Source organism: Python bivittatus, unplaced genomic scaffold, assembly GCF_059951505.1.
Source record: "Python bivittatus isolate LINGU-HERP-01145 unplaced genomic scaffold, Pbiv_v1 ctg000700_np1212, whole genome shotgun sequence".
NCBI classification, from domain to species: Eukaryota; Metazoa; Chordata; class Lepidosauria; order Squamata; family Pythonidae; genus Python; species Python bivittatus.
Window position 1 is genome coordinate 10,040,001 of NW_028277098.1, and position 22,858 is coordinate 10,062,858.

At 38.2% G+C, this 22,858-nt stretch overlaps 1 protein-coding gene across 12 annotated transcripts in view; it reads left to right on the plus strand.

Moving 5' to 3' along the window:
- HMCN1 (hemicentin 1) overlaps window positions 1-22,858 on the plus strand; it is a 329,972-nt gene that overhangs the window by 168,088 nt on the left and 139,026 nt on the right. For all 12 annotated transcript variants that reach the window (XR_015798470.1, XM_088153961.1, XM_088153962.1 and 9 more), the window contains 11 exons: window positions 683-824; window positions 2,647-2,774; window positions 3,651-3,764; window positions 4,285-4,443; window positions 6,249-6,443; window positions 7,832-7,930; window positions 8,653-8,780; window positions 10,402-10,546; window positions 15,284-15,396; window positions 16,157-16,316; window positions 17,620-17,794. Coding sequence is in view for 11 of the 12 variants with exons in the window: in XM_088153961.1 (XP_088010087.1) it covers window positions 683-824; window positions 2,647-2,774; window positions 3,651-3,764; window positions 4,285-4,443; window positions 6,249-6,443; window positions 7,832-7,930; window positions 8,653-8,780; window positions 10,402-10,546; window positions 15,284-15,396; window positions 16,157-16,316; window positions 17,620-17,794 (1,558 nt within the window). In the remaining variant the exon portion in view is untranslated. The remainder of the gene's footprint in view (window positions 1-682; window positions 825-2,646; window positions 2,775-3,650; window positions 3,765-4,284; window positions 4,444-6,248; window positions 6,444-7,831; window positions 7,931-8,652; window positions 8,781-10,401; window positions 10,547-15,283; window positions 15,397-16,156; window positions 16,317-17,619; window positions 17,795-22,858) is intronic.

The following is a 22,858-nucleotide window of genomic DNA, read 5'->3' on the forward strand; positions in this document are numbered from 1 at the left end:
TTGGCACTGGCATAAACAAATACAGATGGAACTCTCAAGTGAATCCCAAGATGGAAAAAAGTTTTGAGATACAAAATACAATATTTTTACTGTGTTGGATTTTTATAAGATGATTTTAAAACAGTTGTCTTGGTGACCTCCACATCAGATAAAGACAGAGCTAGAGGTCCCTTTTGGATTGTCTAAGATACAGATAGTCCCCAGTTTAAGAATCAGTTCTGTTCCCAAGGTCTGTCCTTAAGTAAAATTTGTATGTAAACCAGAACAGTATTATTGTATAATACTGTATAAGTAATATTGTGCAATGAACTCAAACCATTGTGTATTTAATTTGAATCATTGTGTATTTAACTCAAATTTTGCTGCAGTAGGCTCCATTCTTAACTATGGGTTGTCCCTAAACCGGGCGTTCTTAACTCGTGGATTACTTGTACAGGTTTCATTTCCTTCAGAGAACAAGTCATTTAGCACAGGTGAGCTTCTCCCAATAAGGGTAGACAGTAGTGAATTGGCTGGATTACCAGTCTGATACAAATGCACTAATATGATAAACCTGTTCCTAGATTTCAGGTTGTCAATATGGGAATTACATAAAATTTCCCTGTATGTAGAAAAATAGATGTGAGGCAGAAAGGTTTGGAAAGCCATAAATAACCAATCTATATTCTTTTTTATTTAACAGAACCACCCAAAGCTATTGTATCACCCAAGAACCAGTCATTTACTGAAGGATCTGAGGTGTCTGTCAGTTGTTCTGCAACAGGTTACCCAAAGCCCACTGTGGTGTGGACACATAATGATATCTTTCTCATGGCGTCCCACAGGTATGTTTAGGGTGTCTCTCCCCCTACCCTCCAGCAATTTTGCCTTTACTGAGAGGAAACTGAATGAAACTCTCTTGACTGAAAAAAATATCAACAACTTATGAACTTCAATAAGCAGAGGTCTTCATTGTCCTTATTGCACAATTTCAAAACTCTGCTGGCCTGCCAAAACATTGCATACACAGACACTTCTAACTATGTCATTTTCTTGGATCATGAATGGTACTACCTGATAATTTGCATTCTCTGAATGTATGTGTGTTAATGCCTTTCATGCTTGCAAAGGCCTATTTGAGGAAACATGGGAAGGACCAGATGAACTGCCCATAAGCAGGAATGGCATGTAAATGGCTCTCAAGTTGTATGTTGCCAGTGCAGTAGAAAATAAGGGGATGAGGTGGTGTTATAACAGATCTTGTGTGCTGGTGCTTTCTGAGGAGTGGGCTGAACCAGCATGAGCCCTACCAGGTAGCAATGTTAGAAGATGGGCAAGGCATCAGAGCAGAATAGGCAATCTGAGGTCCTCCAAGTGTTTTTGATTTTTTCTCTCATCAGTCTTAACCAGCATAGCCAGTGATAAGGGAATAGGGAATATGCCCCAGACAGACCCAGTGCATAATTTGGGGGTCCTCCTGGACTCACGGCTCCTGCTTGAAGAGCAGGTGGCAGCCGCGGCCAGGAGGGTTTTTGCACAGCTTCGGGTTGTGCACCAGTTACCCCCCTTCCTGGATCGGGATGCCCTTCAAACAGTCATTCATGCCCTTGTTATCTCCCAGATAGACTACTGCAATGCGCTCTACATGGGGCTACCCTTGAAGAGTATCCGGAAGCTTCAGCTGGTCCAGAATGCAGCTGCACGAGCTATTTTTGGGGCCCGAAGAAGGACCCATATAACACCTTTGCTCCGTGAGCTGCATTGGGTACCAGTTTGCTTCTGGGCCCAATTCAAGGTGTTGATTATCACCTTTAAAGCCCTACATGGCATGGGGCCAGGCTACCTGAGGGACCGCCTCGCCCCCACGATTTCAACCCATCCCACCCGATCTCACAGAAAGGGCATGCTCCGGACCCCCTCAGCAAAAGAACTCCAACTAGCGGGATCCAGAAGGCGGGCCTTCTCTGCTGTAACCCCCGCCCTTTGGAACATCTTGCCCCTGGAGGTGAGACAGGCCCCCTCACTCCTGGCCTTTCAGACGGATTTGAAGACCTGGCTCTGCCATCTGGCCTGGGGCGGGGAGGGAGGTTGTCAGAAATGGGGTTGGCTAGCCCCCTAGAGGCCTAGTGTGGCTTCCATCGGCCTCTTGGATTTTTTCTCTTCTTTTCATTTGTGTAGAAGTGTCTGTCTTTTTATAAATTTTAATTATGTATTTATTGTTTTAATTTGATGTAAACTGCTCAGAGATGGGCGGGGATAAGTCTATGTATAAATAAAATAAAATAAAATAAAATAAAATAAAATAAAATAAAATAAAATAAAATAAAATAAAATAAAGTGTATCTGAAGCATTTAGAAGTCTAGTTTATCTAACCCAGACTTATGAATTTAATTTTTTTCTTTTGCTATATAGAGAATGATAATTTATAATCTAAGCAGGAAACAGTCTTGAGACTTTTTCAAATATCAAAGATTGGCATTTTTGGAAAATTGCTCTGTAAATATTTTTATATAATATGAACTATGTGTACCTGTTTTTTGTTCAGGATGGTGTTTGCAGAAATGAAAATGGGATCATTTCAAACTGTTATGGTGGTATTATTCTTTTTTTTTTTTTAATAATAATGTTAAGATTACCACACTGACCTACTGATTTCTCTTTAACAGGTACAGGTTAACTCCTGGAGGCACTTTGATTATAAAAAATGCAGTTCCAAAGGATGCAGGGATCTATGGTTGTTTGGCTAGCAATGCAGCTGGAACAGTCAAAGAAACAGCTGTTCTCACATACATTGGCAAGTATAAGGAACAAAATAAATAAACACATTATAAATTACAGAGCGTAGTTGATTACTTCCCTCATTTGTTGCTAACTTCGGCAAGTAAGAAAGTTAAAGAGTAGTTTGTGGACGCTGGTGATCAGTGTATGATTATTTAAACATTAGGGTAGGAATATTCACTAAGACCCACAAAACAGCAGCTCAGTTACTGAGTGGCCTGTCTTTTATCAGTCTGAAAGAGGAATAAGTGAAAATATTGCATGAAGAAATTGGATTCAAGATTTGTTTGTTTTCAAGAGAGTACTTGCAATTACCTAAGCATTCTGAAATTATTCCACAAGGGGCTTAAGTCTAACAGTTGGCCATAGGATATATAAAAGGTGTGTTGTGTTACTCTACTTCCTATTTAAACTTTTTTAATTCTGAGAAAACTGAGAATCTGAATTGGAATCACCACATGCAAGGTGGAGGCAATTCAGACATACTGTACGTTGCGAGGATGAAAGAGTTTAGATAAATCCTTCCATTGGCAACAAAAGAGTTTTGACTCAGGAGAGCCAGGTTTAATCCTCCATTAGCTTACCTTGGGCCAGCCATTCTCAGCCAAACCTGCATGTTATGAAATAAAATGGGGGTTTCCTTATATATATCCTGCTTTCAGCTTCTTGGAAGAAAAGTAGAATATACATATGGTAGCTTCAAAGGGTTTATAAAAAAACAGTGCATCCTCTTTAATTTAAGTCCTCCAATTTATTGGTACATTTTAATAATTACATTCTGAAATAGTAATGTTAAGCATTACAATATACCTTGTACAGTTTTCCAAATAATTTGAAAAAAACGACTCAGACATCCATATCTGTAATTTCTTATTTTCTTGTTCCTTTGCAGAGTTCCCTAGGGTGACTGTAGTCCAAAATGAACTTCTGATTGCTCTTGGAGACACCTCTATCATGGAATGTAAAAGCAGTGGGGTCCCACCTCCATCAATTAAATGGTTTAAAGGTACCTGACCAAAACTGGTTGGCTGAGTTTCTTTTAAAATCACAAGAATATGTCTATCACCCATGTGATAACTCAGTATCTTGCTTTGTTGTCTGAATGCATTTACCCATTTCCCATGAATTAAAACTATAGTACCTATGGACAGCTTGAAATGGACATCGTAAATTAGCTAGCATGGAGAAGCCGTCTTAAATATCTAGGGAAAAGGAAGCGAGCATATGTGATGGGAAGAAAAGCTTTGAAAACTACCACTTCTACAGACTATGCATTGGCTCAAGTTCAAATATTGTTTCTCAGGCAAAGTTTGATATAAACCCCATAGTAAACATTACAGAGATAATATCGCTGTATTTGATGAGGGCTTCTTGTTTTCGACAGTTTGGCAGACATGAAAGTCTTCTGAACATTTAGAAAACAATAGTACCATTATGTTGCCTCTGAGAAAGCTATTTAATTTTCTGAGTAGGAGTTTATTATTATTATTTAAACAACAATTTCATTATTCTTTCCCTGGATCTAGGGGATTTAGAGTTGAGGGCAACAGAGTTTCTTATTATTGACTTCTCTCGGGGTATCCTGAGGATTCAGGAAACACAAGATCTGGATGCTGGTGATTATATGTGTGTTGCCACAAATGATGCAGGAACTGCATCTGGTAAAATCACTCTGGATGTTGGTTGTAAGTATGATACTAGAACAAAGCATGCCAATTAGATGTTTTATATAAAATGTGATCCGTCCATTCTATTAGTTGTAACTTACTCAGTTAAGGATATTAATATTATGTGAATATGAATATCATTTGATATTATTATAATATTATTTGCTATTAATATTATAATATTATTATTGCTTGAGATTATTTGGTATTAATATTATTATTATATTATTATTATATTATATTACTTGATATTATATGAACCTACTTTGTGTAGATGGAAAGTGATTCCCCACTGCTGAGAGGTATGATGCCCGGTTTTCTTTTCTATATGCATCCTCCTGTGCTGCTTCAGAAGGTTTGCTAACTTTCAGGATCATCCCTGAGAGAGAAAGTGCATGCCACAAAACAAAACAAAACACACAATATTCAGAAACAATGTCTATGACCAGAGGGTATGTGTGTCTGTATGGTGCCCCACTTTCTCCAAATAGAATTTATATTGAAGGAGCTATGCAACATCTATAAATGTGTTAAAAAATGCCTTGAATTCTCAGATGTTCCTTCATAATTATTCTGGAACCAAATGATGTGAGGGGCAGCTTGCTTCCCCCCCCCCCCAAAAAAAAGCACAGCAAAAACATATCAAACACAAACTATCTTCAATGTTTTTTTTAAATCATCAATGATGATATAAACGTATCTTACTGAGTCACAACAATGTTGGTCACCGACCAAGTAAGTAGCTTTTCTAGTACCTACCAGCTTTATGATTCTTGCCCATGGATTAGCAACTAACACCTCTGACGGTTGTCATAATTCTTGTATGTATGTTTGTGCGTGTGTATATATATGAATGAGATGAGATGAGGTATGAAATGCAAAGTTACAGGTATTTTGGAGCAATTGGCCTTAGTTTATCACCATTTTCTTTTTTTATTTAAATAATCCTGTACTATGAAAAGTACTTTCAGCCACCTTGCACGGTACAGAACTATTCCTATTTTAGAGGAATATGTGTTTAAAAACTTAGTGCCTATGCAGCATATTGAAGACCATCTGAGAAATTCATGGTTGAGAAATGCTGCTTTCTGTCTTGCATGATTACATCCACAGGGTCATATTAAAAACACATCCACAAAGCTACTGGCTTTACTTCCCAAACCCTCAGAAGTATTTCTGCATCACCACATGAATGTCTTCAAGGTCTCCTGGCAATGTGCAATATTCCCATGAGCCACCCAACAGGCCTTCCAACTTCCCCAATGGAGAAGCACAAACATGGTCTTCCTGCCAGCATCCCCTGTTGCCTCACTATGTTTGCATGTGGGGGCAGGGTAACACTGCTCACTAAGAAGAAATGATGGCTAAGTTCCAGATGGTGGCCAACGTTAAATGCCTTGACTTCAGCACAGAGGAGGGAGAGCCATTCTGTCGAAAAAACAGAGGGAGATGATAGTATCTTCAGCAGGGACAGGGAGAATGCTGAGGAGGCAGGTGGAGGCCAGAATTCTCACCAGTGGGAAACTACCCACCTCCCAACTCTAGCAGTAATACTACAGATCTATTCTCAAAGCATTTTCACCAGCCCCAGAATTAAGCCAGAAGTTAATCAGCTCAGTTGTAGAAGAGCTACAGAAATGTAGTGCCATCATGAGAAGATGATGGTAGGGTGCCAATAAACCTAGACCAGGGCAAATAATGTGTGTGAGTGGGCTCTGAGTCAGTATATAAAATTGGATCCCTTATCTGATCATGATAAAAAAAATATTAAAATTGTATTGATGATTCTATGATTTTTGTCTTCCTGTGTATTCCTCTCATAGCTTCTCCAGTTTTCACACAAGAACCTAGTGATGTATCTGTGGATATTGGCTCAAACGTAACATTGGCTTGCTATGTTCAGGGTTATCCAGAACCGAAGGTGAAGTGGCAACGGTTGGATGGCACCCCACTTTTCTCAAGACATTTTGCAGTTAGCTCTGTCAGTCAACTCAGAACAGGAGCCCTTTCTATTCACAGTATGTAGACAACATCTTATGAATTGAGTAATAAGAGATAAGAAATAAAACTATTTGTGGGTTCATTCAAACATCTGTGGTAATGTGCTTTACTCTCATCCCTGAGTCTAGAGGAAAGTATGTTGGTATGAAAAGCCTCTGCTAGTCAGTCTTGCTGCCCACACATACTACAATATGGTGTAAATTCAGGGCAGTAATTGGTAGAATCCATGCTAGCCTTCTCCCTCCCACCTTGCACCATCTACTGAAGAGAAAATAAATAATCAACTGCTCCCGTGGGGTGGGGTTGGGTCTCATGATTCCCTCCCTCCAATTGAAACTAGCCTTCTTGTGAATATTGCTTGAACCTGCTCCCTTTTGTTCTTGCTGCTGATCCTATGGCCCTACTAAATAGACAGGACTTACTTCAGAATAGATATGCCCAGATCTGTGCTGCTTCTCTATTGATGGGGTAATAAACCTAAGGAATGCAGCTGGTGGAGCAGTAGAATGATACAGCTTGTGTTTATCAGATGGAGAGAGGAATAATATTTTAGAATTCCACCACAGATCTCTCAATGTTGGTAAATCCTTGAGGTCAGGAAATCACACAGTAAGCCCCATTCAATGTACATATACTCCCAGACTGAGCTTCCTTGAATTCACCTTGACTTACTCTGAGGTATGGGCCAGAAGATGATAAGGATGGTCTGTCTACCTGTCTATGTACTCTTTCTACTCATCAGAAAAAGGGGGGAAAGATGCTGGATGAAGATCTGCTTTTTTAAATTTTTGCTTATCAATGAGCATATTGATTTCCTATGATTGATGTTACATAAGGCAGATATTCTCATGTTGGAAGCCTCCCACTATATAAAAAAATCAGGCTGTGCCAGTGAGGTTCCAGTTGTAGCAGCCACAGCAAAAATGGCCATGGAGATGCAGAATCCTCCAGCTAGGGGTAGTTCTGTACTGGGCCACTGGAGCCCAGCAGATTGCCCACCTCCAAAGGCCTCTCCTCAATGTCTACTAGAATGTCTACATTTAAAGTCATCTGCTGAATTAGCAGAGAAAATACTACTTTCAGAATGGAACACCTTAGATCAGCTGCAGCCTGGCTCAGCATCTGCCTGGCAACCAGTTGGAGGCATTGTTGTGAGGACATGTCCTCAGTAAATGGTTAGAGAGCATCTTCATATCCCAGCAACCAGGACATTTGGAAGAACTCTGTAACTGCTTTCAGGCTGTTAAAATGTTGTGAACTATATTTAGGATTAGTTTACTATAGCTGGAAAAATAATATTCAAAGGGAATATATATTTGCAGATCTATTTATTTAAGGATAATGTTTTTTAATACAAAATACTAATTGCTTGTTTTTCCTTTTTAAAACTTCTATACAATTTTAGATTTATGGGTTAATGATGAAGGAACATACATCTGTGAAGCTGAAAACCAGTTTGGAAAGATTGCCTCAAAGCCAGCTACAGTTACAGTGACAGGACTTGGTAATGAGCTGATAATATGGGATTTGGACAATATTTAGCACAGGCTTTCTGCTTATAGTGTGCGGAACAACAAACATGCACTAAAGCTATGTTCAAAATCCACATTTGTGTAAAATCCAAACAGAATTTTATTTCTTTGGTAAATCATTTATTGAGAAAGTAGAACAAGAGATAATGCCACAGTTAGATTTCTCTTCCAGTAGCATTGAAATATTGTATGTGCTTAATCTGAAATGTAATTTATATGAGCTTCAAGCCTGTTTCATGAATACAAAGCAATTGCTTTTCCTTCCCTCCCTCCCTCCCTCCTTCCTTCCGTCCTTCCTTCCTTCCTTCCTTCCTTCCTTCCTTCCTTCCTTCCTTCCTTCCTTCCTTCCTTCCTTCCTTTTCTCATGAAAGGTTGGTATATATTATTGAGTAATAATAATAATAATAAATAATAATAATAAAACAACTAAATAAAAATGGAAGTAGCATGCTGTAAAAATTAACAGATTATCTTGGGATTCATTGTCTCCATACATTATGAATATAATCAGTGTTTCAGTAGCTTATATAATCCAAGGTTAATTATAAAATAAACCATTTTAGAGAAAAGTTTTGCAGTCTAGGATTTTTCTTAAAGTCCCTTGTAAAGGGTTTTATTTTTTTTGTGCAGTTTTATGGGAATAAGAACAATCATTGCATTATAATTTTTCTTTTCCTTTCTGTCTTTCATATAGTTGCACCTCTAATTGGAATGAGTCCTGCAACAGCTAATGTCATTGAAGGGCAACAACTGACTCTGTCATGTGTACTACTGGCAGGGAACCCTATCCCAGAGCGAAAATGGATTAAAAATAGCATGGTGGTAAGATAATATTTGAATACCTTCTACAGTTTTCTACTTATTTGATGGTGAAACATACAAACTTATAAGAGCCTTTCATTTTTCATTTCATTTCATTTCATTTCATTTCATTTCATTTCATTTCATATGTAGATCTTTTAAAAAAGCAGATGGAGCATAGCCTAGTATTGCATGAAGATTGTTTTCTGATTCAATGAAATTACATGCTAAATGACTTCGGAAAGTCAATTTAGGGTAAGCACTAGGTACATGTCCAAGTACATCTAGCAGGGATAGACTTCTTGAGAAGCAGGAAAGAAAAAGTTCTTACAGGTCTCCCCTAAGTTCATACAAATGTGATTAAAAAAAAAACTTACATAACAAATGATGCCACAATCATGATATATCTATGCTTCCTGTGGTTGTAATATGAAGCCTTTCTGTACATGCATTTTTGTGTTGAGCTAATTTGATGTTTGACACTCACAGCTAAGACAATAAATTAATTCCACTTGGGAATTATTTTATTTGAATTGTGCAAAAGCTCTGTTTTTGGAGAGGGATTTGTGATTACTCCTCTATGTATATCCATTGTTTTCTGATGCTGCAGTGAAGAAAGAATAAACATCTGTACTGGGTCTTTGGTTCTAATTTGTCTCCAAGAGAGTGTCTTCACCAGTTGAGCTAAAGATAAGCAGAAACAAATTCTGTTTCATTCATCTTCTTTTCAGCTCCAGTTGTAATGAAGGATTTCTAATCAACTTTAAGTTTGATATAGAGGTAGTTTGATTTTATTTATACACAATGTTCATTTTTTTCTTTCTGTGTGTAAAAATTATTTTATACATAGAAAAAGTACAATTTAATTTTATCCCCTATAGGATGGTTTGTTAATATGCTCATGCAGATAAGCACAAATTTTATTATGATGCATGAGTATTGCAGTGTGTAGTTATGCACATAATTTATAGGAGAAAAAAATGGAAGGTTGTGGAGAAAATAAGCTGCACATTCCAGTGGCTTATGACAAAGACAGGAAAACTCATCTTAAATAGGTACTGATAATTAATTAAGTGAAACTGTGCCACAACCAGAAACAGGAAAATCTGAACCGTATGCTCCAGGGAAGTCTACTTACCTCAGAGGAAGAGAATTTCATATGCAGTCCTGAGACTGAATCACTCTTTTGGTATCCTTTGGTGTTTTATTAGGGAAGCCATGAAAGAAGTAGAGTTTTTGTTGTATTCTAGTTGAAAAGCTCAAGCCTTCCATATGATCTGAAGCCATTTATTCCCACCTTCACTTTCCCGAGTCCTCACATCTTTCATTCAGAGGAGAAAGAGAAAGCAGCTGTAGAAAGCAGTCCCAGAATTCTGGCTGACCCTACACCTACCACATAATGGTGCAAAATGGATCTTGGTGTGGTGTGAGAAAGAGGTTGACATATGACCTGTTTGTTTATCTTCAAAGGTTGTAAAGAACAAGCAAAATCAAAATCCTGCAATAATGCTGTTACGGGATTTGAGTTGCTTTGCTGGAAAACATTGGTTATATATTTTAAAACCCAGGTTAAAAGTGTAAGCGTCCAGTCTAAATGTAGAATGGAGATAAATCTTATCTGCCTTCCCCATCCCAACTCTAGGTGGTCCAGAATCCCTATATCAGCCTCCGGAGTGATGGGAGTCTTCACCTTGAAAGGGTTCGACTTCAGGATGCTGGAGACTACACTTGTACGGCAGGCAATGTTGTTGGGACAGACAACAAAACAACCACTGTCAATATCTTTGGTGAGAGAAACATTCAGTGTTTTCATTACTTTTCAGTGTTAAGAATTCACTAGTACTCTGGGAAGAATGATTAAATAAGCAACTGTTTAAAAAGATATGGTTCATAATGCACTTACTTAGTAATTCTCTTATTCAGGACTCATTAATCCCACTGTGATTGGTAGATTCACACTGACATTGCACACTAATTTTAAAAGCTCTGCGAATGATCAAGTTCAGATCACTGAGCTCTGGCCTGTATACTGTAATCTGCCACTTCCTGGCAGCCTGCTAGTTGGTGGGGAGCAAGATCTGACATGAACAGCAGCCAGAATTTAATCATTGAGAGTTTAGTTTCAAGTGAATGCAAGAATCAATAGGGAAAAAAAATCTTCACTCTTGTGCTAGTGGATTGAAGTTCATGTTTTTAGTCAATCCAGTATCATCATCTTGATGCTTCCCACAGGGTTCATGGGATAAGAAAACAGATGCAATCAGTTGGAAGGGAAACCTCCACTCCCAAACTCTATAATTTTTAGTCCTTCAGTTGGTTCCTTGTTTGCTAATCTTTCTACTTTATTCTTTTGCCCAAAAAGAACAAAAGAAATACAATGAACATCATTCATGGGAACTATAGTCTGTGGTCATGTTTTTTTTTATCCCCTTCATCATCATAGTAAGGGGTACTTTGTGGAGTAAAGAAATAAGTCTTCAATATGTTCTGTGTTTCCAACTGCAAATAGTTCCAACACATATATTATGTAAATTTCTCATTTCATAGGGTAAGTATGGTTAAGGAGATTTGCTGGAATGCTCTGAAGGTAATAAACTGGTTCCAGCTGCTCATGAAAGGCAGATGAGATGTGTGTTAAAGTCCTTTTGTGTGTGGAGTGTGTTAAACGGCTGTGTGAAAGAAAAGTTCTTTGTATCCAGAAAAGATCTTCTGAATACAATTTTGAGTTTCCCACTGAAAGAATGGATGAATTGCTTCAAAGTGGAAGAGGACATCTGTATCTCAGCCAGTGTGTAAGATGTTCTGATCATACAATGTTCTGGGTAAACAGGGCATGTGAACAAAATGCCATCCAAAAATAAGTTTTTTATGTTCTCAGAATAAATTTTCAAGTGATAATAGTTTATGCAGACATAGTTATTTATTAATAAAACAGAGACAGAAGAAAGGATTCTCCAAATGTTGTTTAAAAGGTTGGGTCAAGGATAAAAAGAAGCAGCTACTGAATGGGGTGTGTGGTTTAAAGAAACAACTAGTGTCTTATTTTTTAAAACTGCTATGTCTGATCACAGTAAGCAGCAAGGATTTGCTTTGTAATGTTCCACCTTTGCTTCAGTAGCCTCATTCTTCATAAGATATAGATATAGATATATTTGTTGTTATTCACTTGTTAAGTCGTGTCCGACTCTTCGTGACCCCATGAAGCATATCACGCCAGGCCTTCCTGTCCTTCACTGCCTCCTGGAGTTTGCTTAATTTCATGTTCATTGCTTCGGTGATGCTATCTAACCATCTCATCCTCTGCCGTCCCCTTCTCCTTTTGCCTTCCATCTTTCCCAGCATCAGGGCCTTTTCCAAAGAGGCCTTTTCCTCTTCGCATTAGGTGGCCAAAGTAGATTGTACAGTTCTATTAAGAACTGATAGAAAAGATTGTGATAGCTATTCAAAATATCAAAGACTTATAAAGGCAAGAAGATTTTGAGGAAAATACCATATTTGCATATTGATGCCATTAACACAGAGATCCTTAAACAAACAAACAAACAAACAAAAAAATAACTGCTGACCAACTTATTTGAAAATTTTGCATTTTCCAGGCAGCAGCTCCCACAAAATCTAAATAGGTCCAGGAGATCAGCAGCTGGATATTATCTGCCATCCTTATCCTCCTGCAAAGCCCTCTGCAGATCATTCTTTAGGTCTGTGAATGGGTAGCAATGATGTTCCATTTTTAAGAAGATAATAGAATGTTTTGCATGCTTTTGGGAGGTATTGAGAACCAGATATGAATCAGGAAGCCACTTGTATGAAAGGTACTTTCCCATCTCTGAAACAGAGATTATTATGATGGCCTTTTTTACTGGTTGCTCTAATACTTTATGCAAGAATCCACATACTATGGTTTCCTGCCAATCCATTTGCCAGACCTTCACAGTGTGCATTTAAAAAGAACTGGAAAACATTTGGTGTTTTTATTTTTTCTTGTTCTTAGTACTGCTGTCATGGGAGCATCTATATTTCTGTCGTTTGGTGTTGACAGTCCTAGTTCTCCAAGCTCACTATTTATCCTCATTGTCTTTAAGTCAACCAGTAGCTGAGCGTCTTTCGTGCCCAGTTGCATTTCCCAAACTCTAGTGCATCTGAGCTTGCTTTGGTGGTGAACAAATTAAAATCCCTTTGACAACCTCCAGAAAAAGAAGAGGACTTGCTCCTGCCCCTACATGACCCACATGTTTGTCTTTTGTGGTCTAGCCGATTGCAAAATAAAAGATATTTCTGAGTGGCTGGTTTCTGTAGATTGGTGATAAGGGAAGATTGTTGTAAACATGTGGTAGGCTGATGATCATGGTGATATATCAATAAACCTGCATGTAGAATTCCTTTTGATGGCTGTATGCAAGTGATGTGGGGCAAAATTGCAAAGAGAAACCTCTCTGGGTGGCTATAAGCTTAATGATACCACTTAATGGCACATAGCCTCCACAAAAAAGTCCACCTGAGCAGTGTGGCAGGGAAGAAATAATACATGTACAAACCAGACTGTGGCAGCTGTATGAACCTGAAGAAGATGATAGGGGAGAAGGTGGAGAGAAGATTGATTTCAAATGTCGTAATGCCTGGTTTCAGGTGTAAACGGAATGCTGAAGCTGGATGCAGGCCCCTTGGAAGGGAGGACAAGAACCTTTCAATGAGAAACAGATGGTCCTCTTGGACTGCACAGATGTGGCAAAAGTTCTCAGTGTTAGAATAATGTTGGTAATCTTACAGCTTCCAAAGGAAAAGCAGACTTTCATACAGCAGGGAAGCAGACAAGGGAAGGATAGGCATACATCAAGTTAGATCTGGAATGGCTTTGGTGTCAACACAGCAAACAGATTAATATAGCCATTTGGAAATGCTCTAGACATTTGTATTTTTTCCCCAAATACTTGTTATGCTTTGGAAGTTATGTATCTTATGCTTCTTCATGGGAAAACTTGTCAAAGAGATCTTATAATTGTGAATAGCTTTGCACTCTATTATCATTGAAAGTTATATCTTGTAAAGAATTCATGCTATGACTTCACTTTGTTTTATTTTACTTTATTTATTTTAATTACACCTAAACACATTTTGGAGATTCTACTTTAAAGCTTCCTTTAAAGATTGCAGATCCCAGTTCAAACTGCTGATGCTTGCACGTAGAGCCCTCCAGTCACGATCCCTCCACCCCCATTCCCACCCTAGTATTCATTTGCCGTTTTTTTCTCCCTACGACCCTGCTGTTCTTTATGACCCCCTGGGTTGAATCGTAGTTCTGGGTTTTCAGAAGTTTACTTTCATTGCAAAGAGTTTATAAGCAGTGGCCAGCCGCACACAGCTTGTGCACAGATGCATGCACACTTTACAGGAAAAGAGAGTTTGCCTGCAATAAGTCCAAGTCAGTAAATGGGAAGCCTGGTGAGGAGGTGGTTAGAGGTTTAAGGTGTTCACAGGAAAGCTGTCAGTCAGTGCAAGGTCAAAGTGACTGAATTTCTGAATACTTGGATTTCAAAGCTTTGAATGCACAGAGTCTAGGTTGGATTGATTGTTCCCAATGAAGACAGCCAGCAGCCCTGCTATAGGACATCACTGAGGGGAAGGGGGTTCAGTTAAGGCTGGCACCACTCTTGCCTGATGAGAAGATGTGTGGAGCAACTCTGTTCTGCTCTTGTGCACGTGGTACATCTGTTCATCTAAAAACTTAATTTCATTTTAGGGTTCTCCTGTGGATATGTTTCATAAATCCCATTTGCAAAGCAGAACTGTATATTATTACTGTAGCTATCATCCGGCATCTCTTTCTTCTTTCTCTCCCACGGTATTTAGGAACGCCAATTTTGTAATATGATGCCACCTGCTTGTTCATTTTATTTGTTATTGCTTATGGGAATCAGGAAACCCAAAACAACAATTTTGTTGTTATTAAGTTTTGTGTGTGAAGACATTCCTTGTTATCAAAGGAAACTAAATGTGAGGCATAATGCAGGAGTGGTAATCTCTGTGGCCTGGGTACATATTTGAGGACATGTTATAGGCACACTTATAAAACAGCCACCTTGGTTGCAAAATGGTTGTCATAGTGGACACAGCCACCCACAAAATGCCTTTACCAGAAGGTGAACTAGCAGGTCTCCCTGCATTCTTTATGACATCCCTTTGGATCTTTGTGGAGCCCAAAGGCACATAAATATATAGTGTAAGAAGCTGGTACTCTGCAGCGTGCCAGCTTCTTATTTAATATTTTTTAATTAAAAGAATCTTTTAAAAAAGTCAAGTGGGGCAGAGAATCTGGTGGGTACCAAAGAGTATTTTTCCTCACATCATTGACTGCGGGACCCACATTGCCTATACCTGCCATTACATCTAACTTTTCTAAGACTGAAACTTATACCTCATTATCTGTGTTAATAGATTGTGCCTTATTATAAACAGCAACATCATACATGTAAAATAGCATGTAATGAAAAATAATTTGTAAGGTACCTGCATATTTGTATTTTCAGTTCCACCCATAATTCAGCATGGACAACAGATATTCAGTACTATAGAAGATGTCCCAGTTACGTTGCCTTGCAAAGCCAGTGGAATTCCTAAGCCATCCATAGTATGGTCCAAGGTAACTGCAATTATTTGATCAGCTGAACTTGGAGTTGAGGAACATTAATGAGTTAGGTGCATTTATTTACTTAAATTATTGATAGCCTGCACACTGTCCAGACAGCGTATGCTACCATTTAAGAGTCCCAACACTTTGGGAAGACATAAGGTTCAGGAATGCTATCTTAAGACAACTAATTAAGTTTGCTGCCACCAGTTAGATTGCTAGTTAGGACAACAGTGCAAGCCGTCATATGTTTAAAGTAGCTTTCAGAGATATGTCTGCATGTCTGGCCATGCTCCTTCAAGAAGGAGAAGGAGAAGGAGAAGGAGAAGGAGAAGGAGAAGGAGAAGGAGAAGGAGAAGGAGAAGGAGAAGGAGAAGGAGAGAGAAGGAGCTTTCTATCCAAAATAGATCAAGGCATTATCTGGCAATACTCACTGCTTAATTTATCATAGTTGCAGTAGAAAATCTTTCAGATTAAGCTTGTCTAATGGTTAAATGTAGTCTAGCAGTCACTTTTTAGAACTATAGATTTAAAAAATGAAGAAGGGAAGGACAATTCTCAAAGGAACACTCTTAGTGTGAATTGAGCCAATAATAACAGCAAACTCTGTGAAATGTAAAAGAAAACAGCAGTGACACAATGACTTCGAGGCAAGCTGCGAAGATAAGATGCTGAGTTACACAAACCATTATTAAGATATACACTGGCAGTTTTTACTTGATGTTCCATGCAAACAAGTTCATCTCCTTAACATTTTCCTGTCTTTTTACAGAAAGGAGAAGTGATTTCTCCCAGCAGTTTAAAGTTTTCTGCAGGGTCTGATGGAAGTCTTTATGTAGTTTCTCCGGGAGGCGAGGAGTCTGGGGAATACATCTGCACTGCGACGAATGCAGCAGGTTATGCTACGCGGAAAGTACAGCTGATGGTCTACGGTAAATAAACGTGAAAGTGTAAATCTAAGAGTGCAATAGTGGGGCTCAGTCTGAAGCTCAAATCTAGCTTTTGAAACTAGGAGAATAGTGCCCAGAACCATCCAGAAGTTGCCAACAAACTGCAATTAACATGAGGCACAGGGGAATCTATTATAGTCTGTAATTAAATTGCGATATTTAATTTAAATGTAAGTTAACCATTTCTAATTGTTGCCCTAGCCCACCCAATGTTTTGTCCTGGCTCTGCCTGCTTTTGAAATGTCACTTCTAGTATGCCAGTCAAAAGCTAAGTGTGGCTCTCAGACTAAAAAGGTCAGGCACCCCTGTTCTATACAGAGCTGCCATGATCAGTGGTAATTTGGAGCTAAAACGTGTCACAAGAAATATTTCATGGTAAAAGTTCTTACTGTTCTTACTGTTCTGGAGATTTAAAGAGAGTGCTGCTCTTTTTATGATAACTCTGCCTGCAGTTCAGTTGATGTGATCTAGCTGCTGTGGGTAGATCACATCAACAATTCTGTAATGAATTTCAGAGAACATTACAGCTCTCCCTACAGCTCTCCTATTTATGCAAGAATAATCTGTAAAGGTTCCTTCACATAAGAACCTTTAAAGATTATTCTTGCATAAATAGGATCCCTTTCAGAAGACCATTCTGTAGGATAACTCTGTTGTTTAGCTTGCCTGCCTGCCTGCCTGCCTGCCTGCCTGCCTGCCTTCCTTCCTTCCTTCCTTCCTTCCTTCCTTCCTTCCTTCCTTCCTTCCTTCCTTCCTTCCTTCCTTCCTTCCTTCCTTCCTTCCTTCCTTCCTTCCTTCCTTCCTTCCTTCCTTCCTTCCTTTCTGAAACTGACCTCTGAATTTCTTATCTAGTCTACACTGAGAGCAAAAGTCCATACTAATGGGAGGTTGTGACTGAACTCTAAGTTTGGGGTTAGGTTTAATTGAGGTGACCTTGGAATAATAAATAGTATTTCATCTTATCCTCCCATTTGCAGTGTCTGACCGCAACTGTTTTTTGTAATAGTGCCCATATTTGTCAGGAATGTTCTGTTGGCACAGGAACTGTGATTTCAGGCAAATATCCCCTCTCCTCTTGTACTGGAACTGTATACAATATATCCCCCTCTGTTAAGAGGAGCCTTGACCTTTCAGCAAGGATATATTGTGAAAGTAGAAGAGGGGACTAAAAGATGGAAAGCATGAGCTGTTTTGCTTACAGAACAATTGGAGTCAACCCTTTAACCTGAAATGAGATATTATAGCAACAGCTGGATAATATGATACTGTGCATGTCCTGTTTTAGTAAAACCAAGAATTTCCAGACCTGGAATTCAGCAAGGAAGTTCATCAGATAACCCAACTGAGATATCAGTAACAGTTGGGGAAGAAGTGACACTTCCCTGTGAAGTGAAAAGTTTGCCACCTCCTATAATCACCTGGGCTAAAGAAATGCAGCTTATCTCTCCATTTTCTCCCAGGTAACTGTTATATCGTTTGTTTACTTTATTTGATTTTCTGTAGAATTTGTCTCATTGATGTGAATAGATATAGCTAGATAACTCTGGCCTTATGTAGATTATTAATATACACAAAGAGTTGAATGTTTAATCTTACATTTTATTTCAGTCCCTACCTATTTAATGAGTAATGAACATTTAATATGTGAAGTATATTGTCTGTGCCCTCTGCAATCATATGGAAGCCTTCCACAATGTGATGCTCTCTAGGTGTGCTAGATGTAATGTCCATCATCCTTGGTTATGCAGATAAGATTTGTAGTCCAATACATTACTGGATTAATACTAAATAAATGATAATAACTTTGTAACTTTGGTTTTATAATCTTTTAATTATGTATTGCCGATTTTAGTTTGTTGTAAGCCGCCCAGAGTCCCCCGTTGTGGAGATGGGCAGGGACAAGTCAAATTAATAATAATAATAATAATAATAATAATAATAATAATAATAGAAACGTTTATCAAAAATGCTGTGAATATGCTGTTTTCAAATCTGTCTCCTCTCAATGACTTCCTTATAACAAGTATTCATTTCAAAATACTTGTCTGGCAAAGAATATCTTTGTGAGGAAGCTTCAATATGCCTGGGGCTTGGCTTACCTTAGAACTCCATATTGAAGCCATGCACCTTGCTGGGTGGATTGCCATGTTGTTGAGTATCTAAACACACACATCTATTTTAAGAACTGGGTCACTGAAAGGGTCATTAGAAGTTACCTTTGTGGTTGACATTTCTTACTTCTCCCCCTTTCTTACCTTGAATCCATTAAGAAAGAGTTCAGTTTGGATATGAAAGAGGAATGACTTTGGCAGCATGAATAGTGGTAATCACTAATAAATTGATTAAGGAATTGGATTGCAACCTGTTCTATCTCACAGGATAGATGGGAGTTTTTGTCGCATACCATTTCCTTACAAGTTTGTGACTTAATATATTGTTCTCATCCACAATATATATCAATACTGTGAAATATATATATATATATATATATATATATATATATACACACACACACACACACACACACACACACACAATATCAGCAGCAAAATATAAATACATATGGCTACATCTACTCACATTTTTCCCTTGTTGCCTTTGCTCTGTTTTCATCAGTCTAGTACGTTGGATATACTAGATTGTTGGATTATATCTGGCAGATTTCCTAGCTGACATGGTCTTTGGGAAGCCTGCTTTTTCCATTTCCATTCCACCTTCCTCTTTATGATTTTTACTTTTACCTCTCTTTTCATTTTGAGTACACCTGCCATATGCATTGAAACTGATTTAGAAATCTTGTTTATTCTATGGGAAACCTTGAGAAGCGTGTTTATATGAGTGGTTAGAGATCTTTGGAAATCCTTGGTGCATTTTCCTTCATGGTTTACTGGTACCTTCATTTCTATAGGGAATCATAGGAACTATAGGCTTTAGAATTCTTAAGAATCTCATCAAATTATACATCTCAAGATTCTTTGAGAAGCATTACTGTTACCTTTTATCAAAGCAATGTAAGTTATAGAGAAAAGATATTCTTTCCGATACCCAGTATTGTAACTTAAGTTTTGCATATTTGCCCATCTGCTTTTTTCAGTATCTAAAAGTACATGAAATGTCTTCCTGGGTTGGTTTTTTATTAGATTTTCCTGACCTAAGAAGAAATTATTTTGCTTTAGTCTTTGTCCTTTTGTTAAATTCACCACTATCTCAGCCCAGTTTGCTCTGGTCCAGAAATCTGATTTCAGTTACTCTGGTCTTGAAATCAGTTTGTACTGGACAGTTCACAGTAGAATTAACAGATTTTGCCAAATCCTACAATGTTTTTGTAGTTTTTAAATTTTGAGTATGATATTACATTGCATTGCAAAATACTGTTTGTACAAACTAGATCTTCAAATAGAATGTAATAATGTTGTTTTCATCTTCCTTAGCTTCTTTTATTAGTAATACATAAGTATGCAAAATGGCATGTACTCTTGTTAACATGGTTACATGAGTTCAATGAAAGTTTCAAGCCAGGATTAATTTTATAGAACATATCTAATGTAAGAATATCAACCAGAAGCTTTCAAATTATTTGTAATAATCCTGAAATAAAATCTCAAATGTCATAAATTTATTTCCATAAGCAGAATCATGGAAACTGTATTTGAGAAACTGTGCTGAGCTTCAAATTCTTGTTCTGTTACATCTGACCAGATATTATGGCTATAGTAGAATATAGATCTACTTTCCAGGTTTGACCATAGCGTATATGCCCAACTGCCAGACCTTTTCTGATCGGTTTTATCCTACTCTGTGCTTTGGACTGGGGTGATTCTTTGCATATACAAAATTTCCTTCAATGATACACTGGCTGGTATTTTAATTTGTATCAGTGAAATTTCCCTCTTCTAAGAAACATAGTTTGAAACTTATAGACAAACTGTGTGGTCAGAGCAGTCACATGGCATAAATTATACTTTGAACCATTCCTATAGAGGTATTGTTCACAACTCCTATAATTCCCAGCCAGCATGACAATCCACGATAATTGGAAATTATGGAGTTTGTATCATATCTGAAAGACACTAGACTGGGGCAAGTGGACAGATGATAGAATTGGCAAGTTTTAAAAATGGGACAGCATTTCTAAATTTAGCCTGAAGTGGCTTAATCCAGCAGCAGTTACAGCAATGAGACTATTTGGTTACATAGCTTGGTTCTTGTTTTAGATCCCATTCCTGTATGCTGTTTTGCTTTACTTCCTCCTTTTGCCCCTTTTGTGCTTTGTTTTCTTCCTCCCCTGACTCAGGGGAGTTTACTAGGGCTCAGAAATACTGTCAGAATATGCAGTAGGGAACTAAGGCCTTTGTACAGATATATCTAACCATGTTTTAGCCATACTTTTTTTTATCCCCATTGTTTTAGGACAACAGCCAAGTTGTCTGTTATTGTTCTGGGATGGTTACAGTCGGAAACTCATTCTGTCATGGAGAATCAAATATATCTCAAGTAAACCAAGTTCAACAGTATTGTATTTTCTATCACTTCTGGCATGAATCTTGAACTTTTGTGGTTATTGGTTCATACAATTATTTCTGGGCATCACCTATGTGTTTTTAGTCAGCTAATCTTGACTTTTTTAGTCACGTTGGCATGCACTGGGTAATTTTACAAATGCCAGTGACATGCATAGCAAACAGCATTTTTGTACAGCATTCTGTTTGAAACATATATCCACACTGCTATACATGTAGCTGTGTTGCTATGTTTTGCAAGCCGGCAGCCATAGATGCCACCTCTCTTCTTGCTTCAGAATTGTTTTATTTTGGCGTTATATTGGATTTGTGTTTTATTGCCAATAGGGCAAATAAGAAAGCTAATCAAGATTTCCCCAAAATTATGACTTGTTTGAGGTAAGATGGGCTGACAAACAAATTGTGGTTTTTAGGGAATCTTGAATAATGTTAACATTGTTTGTGTTGATGAGGAAATGTGATTAAAATAAGGATATCTACAGTATATCCATATCAGATACCTGGGAAAAAGTGGTTCATACTGATTGCATGTATCTCAGTCTAGGGATCTGGGATAAATTGGGGATTCTATTAGCTGCCTGTCCTGCTGTTTGATGGAATCTGTGATTGGAACTGACAGAACTGGTCTCAGATGTGGTGATGGAGATCCCTACGCTTATGGTGCTGAGAATTATTATATTCATTTTGCAACAGATTTGCCGAGAGCAGCTTTATAGCACCATAACCAGTATTGGTCTATCCTGATTGGTCACACAATGCAGATCATACACTTTGTTTGGTATTTTGTTCTGATCAGACAGGTGTCATGAGAGTGGGCACAGCTCATGTTTCCTCACTGGGCAAATCATCAGGTGAGACTATCTTCAGTGGTTAAGTTTGGATTAGTAGCTATTCCTCACATTGATAGGGATATTGGACTTATTGAGCTTCCTGAAAAAGTTATTGGATCCAGTTAGATTCCAAGAGGGCTTGGAAAGGTTCCATCTGTGATTCTGACAGTGCCCTGGTTGGAGTCTGGAGTAGGGAGTTTCTGGGGCAGACGATATAATTTCTCTGTGCTAGTGGCCTTGTGGTGCATAGGTGAACTGTGGGAGCTGAAGTGACTTGGTAGATGGCTAGAGTGTAGCTGGAGGAAGACCCAACTGAAATCTGATACTCTTAGTAGATGTACACATTCCAGAGAAAGTTCATCAGATTTGTATAAATTATTGCCAATTTTGATTCAAAGGGCTAGCTATGGTTCTTATTAAAGTGTTGTTTTGCCCGTTTGTGTAGCTTCTGAGGAATGGATTGCTGGCAATTGCCTCAGTACTTTTTCATGTTGACCAGGCATTAACCGTAAACTAGAAAGCTTGCTTGGGCTTCCTTCATTAACTCAAGCTCTCCACAGTGACGAATGTAATATTTATTTATTGCTTTACAAAATGTATATACTGGTTTTCATGATAAAGTTAGCATTGCAGCTGACAGTGAAGTGGTAACGCTGTACAAATTTAAATGCAGTCCAATTCGAATGTATGAAAACAGTAAAACAATAAAACAGCAATAAATAAATGGTTATTGGAGCAACGAATGAAAAGCAGTGTCTAGGCAAACAGAGGAAGACCTCAACTGAAGGAAAAATATTCTATAATGATGGCCATCTAATCTTCATAGGGAGCTTGTTTTCCATGAAGAACACTACCTCAGAGAATGCCTGCGTAGACTTCTTAGCAATTTTCATTTCATGTTTTTTTACTCTTTCCCTGCTTCTTCATATTGATGCCACCATGACAAAAACACCCTGCCATTGATCAGTGAGGGAAAGAGCAGACAAAAGAATGCTGACCACAATGGTCGAAGGCAATAAGAAACAGGGGAAAAATTTATATCCTTCCCAAGGAGAGCAGGCCTTCCAGTCTTTTGCTGCTGCCTTCTGGAGAAGAGCAAGATAACCCGTTTCCCTTCTGTGTGTGTGTCTGGGGTCTGTTTGTAATAGGAAATGTGCTAGAAAGTCTTCTAACT